We start from the raw sequence: 12,712 nt of genomic DNA, 5'->3' as shown, positions 1-12,712 counted from the left end.
AGGATGGGAGAGTTGTCCCTGTGTCCGGCGACTTAGCACAATTGTAAAGTTACACCAAACACCTACACACAATACACATACATGACACACAGTGCAGTACATACAACACATAACACAGAGTATATACTCACCAACAGCACACTTGTAGGCGAAGCCCTCGATCCTCCAGGAAAAAATAGCAAAATAATAAACCAAATTCATACTCCCTGTCCGCAGAATCCATAAAACGAGTGTCCCACGCCGATCGGCTGCTCTCCGGCGATACACTGCCAGGAGCGAAGCTCCTAGCAGTGTGTCGCGTACTGTTCCGGAGTTCAATGACTCCGGCGTCTCGGTTAACAGCAGTACAGCTGCGTTGAACTTTCCCACGCAGCACTGCCGTTAAGCGAGAGTGCCGGGGTCAATGACCGCCGGTAAACTCGCTCGCGCATGCGCAGTGACACACCGACAGGAACTATGGCTCCTGTCAGTGTGTTGCTGCATCCGTGGAGAGCAGACATATCTCTGGATGTGTCTGTTCTCCATGGAAAATCTTCGTGGGATACGTGGCACTTAAATACGTGGCACTTAAATACGTGACACGTGTCACTTATACGTGATACGTGTCACTTAAATACATGATACGTGTCACTTAAATACGTGGCACGTGGCACTTAAATACGTGGCACTGAAATACGTGATACGTGGCACGTGGCACTTAAATACGTGGCACGTGGCACTGAAATATGTGGCACGTGGCACTTAAATACGTGGCACGTGGCACTGAAATACGTGGCACTGAGATACGTGGCACGTGGCACTTAAATACGTGGCACGTGGCACTGAAATACGTGGCACGTGGCACTGAAATATGTGGCACGTGGCACTAAAATACGTGGCACGTGGCACTTAAATACGTGATACGTGGCACTGAAATACGTGGCACTGAAATACGTGGCACTGAAATACGTGGCACGTGGCACTTAAATACGTGGCACTTAAATACGTGGCACGTGGCACTGAAATACGTGGCACTTAGGCTATGTTCACATTTGCGTTGTGCGCCGCAGCGTCGGCGCCGCAACACACAACGCAAAGTAAAACGCAGCAAAACGCATGCACAACGCTGCGTTTTGCGCCGCATGCGTCCTTTTTTTGATTGATTTTGGACGCAGCAAAAATGCAACTTGCTGCGTCCTCTGCGCCCGGATGCGTGCGCTGCAGTGACGCATGCGGCGCAAAACGCGGAGCGCTGTCATTCAAAACACGTCCACTCATTTTGGTGTTTAGTCCCAAAATGGAGGATGGAAGAAGAAAAGGGTTGGCCAAGGAAATGACATCATTTCTTTTTTTTTTTTCCCCCACTGCAGTTAAAGCTTTATTTGTGTCAAACACAGACAATTTGCAGAGAAAACTGCATACAAAACGCACAAAAAACCGCACTAAAAAACGCACCAAAAAACGCACCAAAAACGCACCAAAAAACGCACCTGCGTTTTCTGCAGAGACCTGCAGATTCAGTCAGGAAAAAAAAAGGATGGAAATCCTGAACGTGTGAACATAGCCTAAGGCTAAGTGCACACGTCCGGAATTGCCGTGGAAATTTCCGTTGCAATTCTGCAACTGTGCCGGGGGTAAAACGCATGCGGAATTGGCATGCGTTTTCCTGCTAAACACTAGCGTTTTCCAAGCGTAATTAGCTTGCAGAATGATGGCGTTTTCCAAGCGATCTGTAGCATCGCTTGGAAAACAGGTTCGTTACACTTGTCAAACAGTGTTTGACAAGTGTTACCAACTTTTTACTATTCATGCTGCCTATGCTGCATCAATAGTAAATAGATCTAATGTTAAAAATAATTTAAAAATAATAAATCATGATATTCTCACCTTCCGGCATCCCCGGCAATCTTCCCGCACTTCGCGATGCTTCCGTTCCCAATAATGCCTAGCGGCAATAACCCCAGATCATGTAGCAGTCTTGCGAGACCCACGTCATCACAGGTCATTGCCGCAAAGCATCACTGGGAACGGAAGCATCGCGATGAGCGGGAACGCTGCGAGGGACGCCGAAAAGGTGAGAATATCACGATTTATTATTTTAATTATTTTTTTTTTTAACAATTATATGGTTTCCAGGGCCTGGAGGAAAGTCTCCTCTCCTGCACCCTGGGTACCAACCGCACATGATCCGCTTACTTCCCGCATGGTGCGCATAGCCACATGCGGAAAGTGAGCATTTCAATGCAATCCTATGTGTGAGGAATCCCCGCGATTCCGCACAAAGAATGAGCATGCTGCGTTTTTATCCGGAATGCGATTCCGCAGCGAAAAAAAACACAACGTGTGCAGAAAATAATAGGATGCTTAATGTACGAAAAATCCTGAACGCGTGCCTAAAAGCAACAAAAAAACAAAACAAAAATAAAAAATCACAATTGCAACAATGTATCAGGCCCCATATGTGTGTTTTCCAGCAGAAACAATGGAGCACTCGGCTTCGGCTCACGGACACAACGTCCCTCCAGTGTTTTTCCATCTTACCTGGGAGAGTGGTATCTGTCCCCTCTCGGCCCGGGCGAAAGATCCATCTGAGCCGCTCTTCACAAACACTTTCACCAGGAATCCTCTGTAAGAAAACAAGTCTAAGCGTGAAATGAGCACAATATGGAGGACACCCGTTAGGCTAGGTTCAGACAGGCGTATTTTATACCCTTCCGCAATTTACACTCATGACAGATCCCATAACTAACGGTTCTCTGAACCCGGCCTCGGCAATACAATCTTAGGCCTCATTCACACGTACGATTTTCTCATACGAAGGCTCTCCATGGTTTTCATGGATAGCACTCGTACCTGTGAAAGTCTATGGGGTCGCTCACATTTATGTGAATTTTCGCGGACCGAGTGGTCCATGCAAAATCGCGGAGACATGTCTGATTTTGATCAAAATCAGCAATGCAAGTCTACCGGTCTGGGAAAAAAATCGGATGCTTTTCGAATACGGACCGACTGTCTCATAGGAGAGAGGGTGGAGAAATGTGTTTTTTTCCTCCACGTACAAAAAAAAATTGATGTCACTTGGACCAAATTCAGGTCAAAATAATCAATTGGTTTTTCTCATTCGCGAGAAAATCTGGTGTTTGAATGATGCCTAAGTGCTCTATCCACACCATTTTTAATAATCCCCCTAAATTTTAATAACCAGCAGAGGGAAAGCCGACAGATGGGGGCTGATACTTAATGCCTTGGAAGGGAGTAATACCCATGGAGCTTCCTAGGCTATTTATATCAGCTCACAGCTGTATACTTAGCCTTTACTGGTTATTAAAATGGGGAACCCTGCAAAGAAAAAAAAAAAAAAGACGTAGAGTCTCCCCTATAATTAGTAACCAGCAAAGGCTAGGCAGACAGCTGCAGGCTCTTAATAATAGGTTAGGAAAGGCCATGGATATTGGCCCACTCTCAGACTAAAAACATCAGCCCTCAGCTTCTCCAGAAATGGAGCATCTATAAAATGCGCCAATTCTGGCGCTTAGCCTCTCTCAATGCGCCAATTCTGGCGCTTAGCCTCTCTCTTCCCACTTGCCCTGGTGCAGTGGAAAGTGGGGTGATAGTACTGGAGTTGATGTCAGCTTTGTATTGTCAGGTGACATCAAGCCCCGAGGTTAGTAATGGAGAGGCTTCTATAGGACACCCCCAATACTAACCCCATAGTCATATTATGCGAACGGTAGTGCAGCATCAGTGTCCACGGTGACATGAATAAGGTGAGTAGGGGTTCTTAGCTGATAAATTCTGTTCACCTCACTGACGTCTCCGCTCGGTTATCACCCTAGTGGTGACTTCATTGAGGTGAATGGAGTTCATTGGCTATGAATTCAGCTCACCTTTCTCACGACACCACGAGGCACCGATGCTGCGCGATTACGCGCAGCTCAGTGTCTCTGCTGGATGCCAGGCTGAATGCTCGCATCATGCCAACGTTCAGCATGGCAACTACATGTAGCAGAGCTAGATTTGTCAAGGGACAAATGGATTATCTTGTCGGAAACTTAGGAATATGGTTGTTTTGTTATTTTTCATTTACAGGGGACATGGGCATCGGTGGATTATCTTCATGTCGGACAGATGAGGGATATGGTTGTTTATTATTTTTGGTCTTTTACAGGAGACATGGGCTTCATTGGATTTGGAGTAAAGGTGAGTATAACTTTGCTTTTTTATTTTCAATTAAGATAAAGGTGTCAGTGTCTTTATTTCAATTAAAGGACTTTATTCTGAGTGGTTTTCAATTTACAATATGACTATGGGGTTAGTAATGGGAGTGTCTTATAGACACCATTTCATTACTAACCCCAGGCATTGATGTCAGGCGACATCATGTAAGGCGACATCACACAGCCCCCAATACTATTACCCCACTTGCCAATGCATCAGGGCAAGTGGGAAGAGCGGAGGACAAGTGCCAGAATTGGCACATATTATGGATGCACCATTTCTGGGGTGGCTTAGAGCTGATGTATATAATATGAGAGGGGGACAATATCCTTTCCTAGCCTATTAATATCAGGCCGCAGCTGTCTGCCTAGCCTTTGCTGGTTATTAATTATGGGGGGACCCTACGTCTTTTGTTGGAAAGGTTCCCATCTTAATAACCAGTAAAGGCTAAGTATACAGTTGTGAACTGAGATTAATAGGATGGGAAGCTCCATGTGTATTACCCTCTTCCCAGGCATTAAACATCAGCCCCAAGTTGTAGGCTTTTCCTCAGCTGGTAATTACATTTTCAGGGAGATCCCACGCCATTTTTTCTGTACTTTATTAATTAAATACATGTACAGTAAGCTACACACGCACTGGACTAATTATATATGTCACTCATATATTTGTAGCCATCTATTCTATTCTGACTTGTCACGCTGTGATTTTACGTGGCAGATGAAATGTCAAGTTTTCTATGAGATTGGTGTGTTAAAATCAGAGGCGCTCGCATGGTCCGAGTGCCATGCGATTTTTTTTTGTCACACCCACTGACTTGCATTGGTGAGTCTCTTCCGATATACAAGGACAATTCCCGCCTTTCTCCCAGCGCCGCCCCCTGGCTATCATTCTTCCAGCATCACCCCCCTGGCCACCTTTCTTCCAGCTCCACCCCCTGGCCACCTTTCTCCCAGCTCCTCCCCCTGGCCACCTTTCACCCTGAGCCGCCCCCTGGCCACCTTTCTCCCAGCACCGCTTCCCGGCCACCTTTCTCCCAGCGCTGCTCCAGAAGACTGACAGCTCCCAAAGAGAAGCAATGAATGTACTGTAAAAACAATGTTTCTAAAGTATATATATTAATTTTTTTCCCCCTAAAGAAGTGCAACATGTCAGAAAGTCTGTGAGCACCTTATAACAAACACATTTAACTCTATACCATATAATTCATGCACAAGGCGCATACCCTCATAATATACATCAGCAAAAAAATATATCAAAAAGTAATCTCACATAAATCACAACACATTATATACAGCTGCGATGTCGACATTATCTCATCTGAATCACAATTCATGCACATGTCAAAGAAAATAAAATTGATTTCCTCTTTCTAAACATACTCCTCTTCAATCTGTCCTGAATGCGGCAGTCAGGGTCATATATCTGTCCAGCTACTGCACCAATGCCTCCACCCTGCGCCAGTAATTACACTGGTTACTCATCTTGTTACAGAATGCAATAAAAAAGTCAGACTCTCAACCACAAAGCTCTCCACAGTTCTGCCCCATCCTACATCACTTGAATACCCTTATTTATTAGAATGATGGCCGGACTGTACATGACAATCGCATTCTACCTATTGTTTCCCCTTTTTCCCTATAGATTGTAACTTGTGAGCAGCCGGACCCTCACTCCTCCTGTAACTGCTGAAATATGTGTTACTTTGTATTGTCTGTACATGTAAGTAAAGTGCTGCGGAATATGTTGGAGTTCTAGAAATTAAATTATTATTATATGCAGCGAATGTCCTGTAATCGGACACCGGTGAGCCTCACCTTCCACATTACTTGAAAATCGATAATGCACAAACGATGTTGCAACTGTTTAATTAAGCATTTCTGTATGTGTAAGTAACGTGCTTACTTTATTCTTTATGAAGAGGCGCCGCCGTTCTTCCCGATTTAGACAGGTAACGTTATATGAAGGGTTTACTTTCTCCTGGCTAAATACACCAGCAGTGTAGGCGTATTAGGCTTTGTTCACATGGTGCTGAATTACGTTGTTTCAGCTTGATGGAAAACATTGGATAATTCAGGATTTTTGGGGGGGAACCATGTATAAATGGACGCAAGCGGACACAACGGACAACCCCTCCAAGGAAGGTTTACATTGTGATTATAGCAAAAGCCATCAGGTCCTTACACACAAGTCGTGTTCACTCCTCATACAAGGATCATCGGGGCGGCGACCCCCACTCATCACATTCATGACGAAAGGCGGCGTTCCTTACACCCCAAACCCTACTCAAGTCCCTGGCAAGGGTAAGATTTGGGACGAGCCGAGTGACACTTGTCGACGCACAAGATTCATTAAGAGATGAGTGCCTCTGAGTCGGGAGCAGTGGACTTCATCGCGCCCCATAACAAGACCGGTGAGTAAAACACCGGTTATAACGGATCAGTGCCAATGTGCTGACAATGTAAATGGATGTTTCCATACAGAGGCTCTTTAAAGGGAACCTATCACCTGAATTTGGCGGGACCAGTTTTGGGTCATATGGGTGGGGTTTTCGGGTGTTTGATTCACCCTTTCCTTACCCGCTGGCTGCATGCTGGCCACAATATTGGATTGAAGTTCATTCTCTGTCCTCCGGAGTACACGCCTGCGCAAGGCAATATTGCCTTACACAGGCGTGTACTATGGAGGACAGAGAATGAACTTCAATCCAATATTGCAGCCAGCATGAAGCCAGCGGGTAAGGAAAGGATGAATCAAGCACCCGAAAACCCCACCCATATGACCCAAAACTGGTCCCGCCAAATTCAGGTGATAGGTTCCCTTTAATCCTCTCATATATCTTGCTCTTTGACAATCTGGTTTCCGCCGCCATCACTCAACTGAGACAGCCCGGCCCAAATTACTCTCTGCTGTCCAGAATCCTGGCGTGTCTATCAGCCATATCCTCCTTCTTCTCCTCTCGCTTCCTCAAACTCAATGAGGACAAATCTGAACGCATCATCTTTCCTCCATCTCATAGATCTTCCTTACCAGACTTATCACTATTAACGACTTCATGCTTTCCCCCATACCGGATGTCCGCTGCCTCGGAGTAACGCTTGATTCTGCCCTGTCCTTCAAACCGCACATCCAAGCTCTTTCCACCTCCTGTTGCCTCCAGCTCAAAAATATCTCCAGAATCCGTCCTTTCCTCAACCGTCAATCTACTAAAATGCTTGTGCATGCCCTCATCATCTCCCGCCTTGACTACTGCAACATCCTTTTCTGTGGCCTCCCTGCTAACACCCTTGCACCTCTCCAGTCAATCCTTAACTCTGCTGCCCGACTAATCCATCTCTCCTCGCTACTCCTCCGCTTCCCCCCCTCTGCAAATCCCTTCACTGGCTCCCATTCCCTCAGCGTATCCAGTTCAAATTACTAATACTGACCTACAAAGCCATCCATAACCTGTCTCCTCCATGCATCTCTGAACTAATCTCCCGATATCTTCCCTCCTGTAATCTCCGGTCCTCCCAAGACCTCCTTCTCTCCTCCACACTTATTCGCTCCTCATCCAATCGCCTCCAAGACTTCTCCCGAATATCCCCCATCCTCTGGAATTCTTTGCCCCAACACGTCCGGTTATCCACCACATACGGATCCTTCAGACGGAACCTGAAAACCCATCTCTTCAGGAAAGGCTACAGCCTGCACTGACCCCGCTGCCTCCTCATCACTATCGGAGATACCGCCTCACCAACACCAGAGCTCCTGCAACCCCCGACCTACTGTCTCCTTCCCCAGCGTCCTGTAGAATGTAAGCCGGTAAGGGCAGGGTCCTCGCCCCTCTGTATCAGTCTGTCATTGTTACCGTATTTCGCGGACTATAAGACGCACCGGACCATAAGGCGCACCCCAAATTTGGGGTGAAAATTGCAGAAAAAAAGATTTTTTATAAGATGGGGGTCCGTCTTATTGTCCGAATTTACAGTATCTTACCTGAAGGCTGGCGGTGGCAAAGCAGGGTCACAGGAGGCATGGTGTCGGCAGAGGTGGGGTGATGCGGTACGGCGTGCACCTGAGCAGGGTCCCTTCCTGCTTAGGTGGGCGACGCCATGGCCTGGTGTCCATGGGAGGGTTGCAGCACTGGTTACCGGCAGAGGTGCTGGGATGAGGAGGTGCTGGGATGAGGAGGTGCTGGGATTAGGAGGTGCTGGGATTAGGAGGTGCTGGGATTAGGAGGTGCTGGGATTAGGAGGTGCTGGGATCAGGAGGTGCAGGGATCAGGAGGCGCAGGGATCAGGAGGCGCAGTGACAGGTATGGTGTGAGAGGGTCCCTTTCCCCGGTGAGGTGATGCAGCAGCCCGGTAAGGAGCAGAGCCGGGTGAATGCTGTTGTTATCGGTGGTGGCGGCCATCTTCCGGGGGCCGCGCGAGCGCAGATGAAGCGCTCTGCTTCCCGGGGCTTCAGGAAAATGGCCGCGGGAAGCCGCGCGTGCGCAGATGGAGATCGCGCGGCCATTTTCCTGAAGCTAAGAACTTCAGAAAAATGGCCGCCGCGATCCCCATCTGCGCACGCGCGGCATCCCGCGGCCGTTTTCCTGAAGCCCCGGGAAGCAGAGCGCTTCATCTGCGCACGCGCGGCCCCCGGAAGATGGCCGCCACCACCGATGACAACAGGATTCACCCGGCTCTGCTCCTTACCGGGCTGCTGCATCACCTCACCGGGGAAAGGGACCCTGCTCACTGCTCCTCCTCATCTCCGCACGTCTGCCGCCGCACCTCTGCCGCCACGGGTAAGCCTGCATTTCGACTATTAGACGCACCCCCCATTTTCCCCCCTTTTTTGGGGGGGAAAAAGTGCGTCTTGTAGTCCGAAAAATACGGTAGTTTGTTTACTGTAAGTGATATCTGTAATTTGTATGTAACCCCTTCACATGTACAGCACCATGGAATCAATGGTGCTATATAAATAATAATAATATACCTGACCCAATCACCCGCAGACTGAATACACAGCCCCATCCCATCTCCCCCACCTCGTATACCTGTCCCCATCTCCCCACCTCGTATGCCCATGCGCATCTACCCCCCATCTAATATGCCATCCCCATCTCCCCCCACCTCGTATAACTGTCCCCATCTACCCTGTATACACAGCCCCATCCCATTTCCCCCCTCATATGCTCGTCCCCATCTCCCCCTTTCGTATGCTTGTCCCCGTCCGCTCCCCACGTATACTCGTCCTCATCCACTACCCATGTATCCTCGTCCTCTTGCCCTGTATACACTCCCCTCCTCCGTATACTTGTCCCTGTGCCCTCCCCCATATACTTGTCCCCTCCCCTGTATATGCGTCCCCCCTTGTATACTGGTCCCCTCACCTATATACTCGTCCCCTCCCCTGTATAGTCATCCTCTCCCTCGTATACGCGTCCCCCCTCATATGCTCGTTCCTCTCCCCCTCTCTCGTATTCTCGTCCCCTCCCTTGTATATTCGTCCCCCCTTGTATACTGGTCCCCTCACCTGTATACTCGTCCCCTCCCCTGTATACTCGTCTCCTCACCTGTATACTTGTCCTCTCCCTCGTATGCTCGTTCCTCCTCATACGCTCGTCCCCTCCCCATACACTCGTCCCCTCGTATACTCATCCTCCTCGTAAACTCGTCACCCCCTCGTATACTCACATACCTCCCAACCGTCCCGATTTCAGCGGGACAGTCCCGCTTTGGCACCGGGGTCCCGCTGTCCCGCTTCGGGCATTTAAAATCCCGAATTTGCGGCCGCCGGTGAAGCCCCGCCCACTTCCGGGACGTAGAGAGAGCCTGTTTTTTTTTTTTTTTATATAAAAGCTGCCTCCTGACCGCCCGCGCAACACCCCCCCCCCCTCCCGCCCCCTGTGCGGCGCTGCCACGCTGAAGGAGAGAGCCTGCAGCAATCAAGAAGAAAGGTCAGCGATTCACTACCTCTGGCTGTGTGTGCACGGAGCTCCGGCTTCTGCTCTTAGCTGCTATCCCGGCAGAGAAGGAGAGACGGGGGAGGTGCCGGGATAGTGCAGAGCTGTGAGCAGGAGACTGAAGACTTCAGCAGAGAGCTGCACATGGACATCAGCCGCCCCTGCATCACAGAGGAGATTGTGTGTGTGTGATGTGTGTGATGGCTGCGTGTGTGTGTGTGTGATGGCTGGGTGTGTGTGTGTGATGGCTGTGTGTGTGTGATGGCTGCGTGTGTGTGTGTGTGATGGCTGCGTGTGTGTGATGGCTGCGTGTGTGTGTGTGATGGCTGTGTGTGTGTGATGGCTGCGTGTGTGTGTGTGATGGCTGCGTGTGTGTGTGTGTGATGGCTGCGTGTGTGTGTGTGATGGCTGCGTGTGTGTGTGATGGCTGCGTGTGTGTGTGTGATGGCTGCGTGTGTGTGTGTGATGGCTGCGTGTGTGTGTGATGGCTGCATGTGTGATGGCTGCGCGTGTGTGTGTGTGTGTGATGGCTGCGTGTGTGTGTGTGATGGCTGTGTGTGTGATGGCTGCGTGTGTGTGTGATGGCTGCGTGTGTGTGTGTGATGGCTGCGTGTGTGTGTGTGATGGCTGCGTGTGTGTGATGGCTGCGTGTGTGTGATGGCTGCGTGTGTGTGATGGCTGCGTGTGTGTGATGGCTGCGTGTGTGTGTGATGGCTGTGTGTGTGTGATGGCTGCGTGTGTGTGATGGCTGCGTGTGTGTGATGGCTGTGTGTGTGTGATGGCTGTGTGTGTGTGATGGCTGTGTGTGTGTGATGGCTGTGTGTGTGTGATGGCTGTGTGTGTGTGATGGCTGCGTGTGTGTGATGGCTGCGTGTGTGTGTGATGGCTGCGTGTGTGTGTGTGTGTGATGGCTGCGTGTGTGATGTCTGCGTGTGTGTGTGATGGCTGCATGTGTGTGTGATGGCTGCGTGTGTGTGTGTGTGTGATGGCTGCGTGTGTGTGTGTGATGGCTGCGTGTGTGTGTGTGTGTGATGGCTGCGTGTGTGTGTGTGTGATGGCTGCGTGTGTGTGTGATGGCTGCGTGTGTGATGCATTTGTGTCAAAGCTGCATGTGTTTGTGAGCTGCGTGCGTGTGAGCTGCGTGCCTGTGTGTGAGCTGCGTGCCTGTATGTCATTATACAGTATGGAGCATCATGTGTGGTCATTATACAATATGGAGCATCATGTGCGGTCATTATACAGTATGGAGCATCATGTGCGGTCATTATACAGTATGGAGCATTATGTGTGGCCATTATACAGTATGGAGCATCATGTGCGGTCATTATACAGTATGGAGCATCATGTGCGGTCATTATACAATATGGAGCATCATGTGCGGTCATTATACAGTATGGAGCATCATTTGCGGTCATACAGTATGGAGCATCATGTGTGTTCATTATACAGTATGGAGCATCATGTGCGGCCATTATACAGTATGGAGCATCATGTGGGGTCATTATACAGTATGGAGCATCATGTGCGGTCATTATACAGTATGGAGCATCATGTGCGGTCATACAGTATGGAGCATCATGTGTGTTCATTATACAGTATGGAGCATCATGTGTGGCCATTATACAGTATGGAGCGTCATGTGTGTTCATTATACAGTATGGAGCATCATGTGTGGCCATTATACAGTATGGGGCACTGTGTGGCCATATTTTTTTGTTTATAATTATTGTATATGAAACAGTGTGATCGGCAGTGCTAAATGGGTGTGGTTGGGATGTGGATATGGGTGTGACTAATTATGAATGGGTGTGGTCAGAGGCGTGGCCTAAAATTTGCCGCGGCGCGCAAAGCGCGCCGCAAACTTTGTCCCTCTTTCCCATCTTCAAAAGTTGGGAGGTATGTACTCACCCCCCTCTCGTACACTCGTCCCCTCCCTCGTACACTCATCCCCCCCTTGTACACTTGTCCCCTCCCTCATATACTCGTCCTTTCCCTCCTATACTCGTTCCCCACATACTTGTCCCGATACCCTCCCTCCTATACTCGTTCCCTCGTATACTTGTCCCCTTCCCCGTATACTTGTCCCCTCTGGTACAGTCGTCCTCATCCCTCTGTGCCCCTTGTCTGTAGAGCCCCCATCTCCCTACACTCTGCTCTGACCCCGCTGCCTCTTTCCCGCCTAATCGCGTCACATGACCGCGCTGTGACGTCACTGGTCGGACCACCATACACACACGGGCACCCTGGCTGCACCACGTGACTCCCCCTGTGACTGACAGCTCGGACCCCGGAGCGCACTCACCCGGGCAGACGGTGCGTCTCCTCCAGCCGGTGGAAGGCGGCCTGCAGCCCGGGGGTGAGCAGCACCCCGCCCAGGTCAAACAGCACGAAGCGCTTGGCGGCCATGTCTGTGAGCGCTGTGACACCGGCGGCCTCTGTACTGCGGGCACCGGGGTCACTGCAGCGCCCGCCCCCGGCCGGGGAAGGCGGGACCGGGGGAGGGGGTGTATACAAAGTATCCATCTGTAGCTATAGTACACACTGACAGTGCTCTGGATACATTTGCCAGTAACCAATATG

General features: G+C 49.7%; 1 protein-coding gene across 2 annotated transcripts in view; it reads right to left on the bottom strand.

Moving 5' to 3' along the window:
• EPHX2 (epoxide hydrolase 2) overlaps positions 1 to 12,597 on the bottom strand; it is a 77,579-nt gene extending 64,982 nt beyond the window's left edge. Inside the window, exons 1-2 of one of the 2 annotated variants that reach the window (XM_077291788.1) lie at positions 12,435 to 12,597; positions 2,521 to 2,605 (exon numbers count right to left, since the gene is read on the bottom strand). In XM_077291788.1, coding sequence (XP_077147903.1) covers positions 2,521 to 2,605; positions 12,435 to 12,538 — 189 coding nt within the window. In that variant the 5' untranslated portion in view covers positions 12,539 to 12,597. The remainder of the gene's footprint in view (positions 1 to 2,520; positions 2,606 to 12,434) is intronic. The other variant, XM_077291787.1, reaches the window with a different exon arrangement.
• Between the last annotated feature and the right edge of the window lie 115 nt (positions 12,598 to 12,712).

This window comes from Ranitomeya variabilis, chromosome 2 (assembly GCF_051348905.1).
Source record: "Ranitomeya variabilis isolate aRanVar5 chromosome 2, aRanVar5.hap1, whole genome shotgun sequence".
In the NCBI taxonomy this organism is placed as follows: Eukaryota; Metazoa; Chordata; class Amphibia; order Anura; family Dendrobatidae; genus Ranitomeya; species Ranitomeya variabilis.
This window is presented reverse-complemented; position numbering and strand designations above follow the sequence as displayed.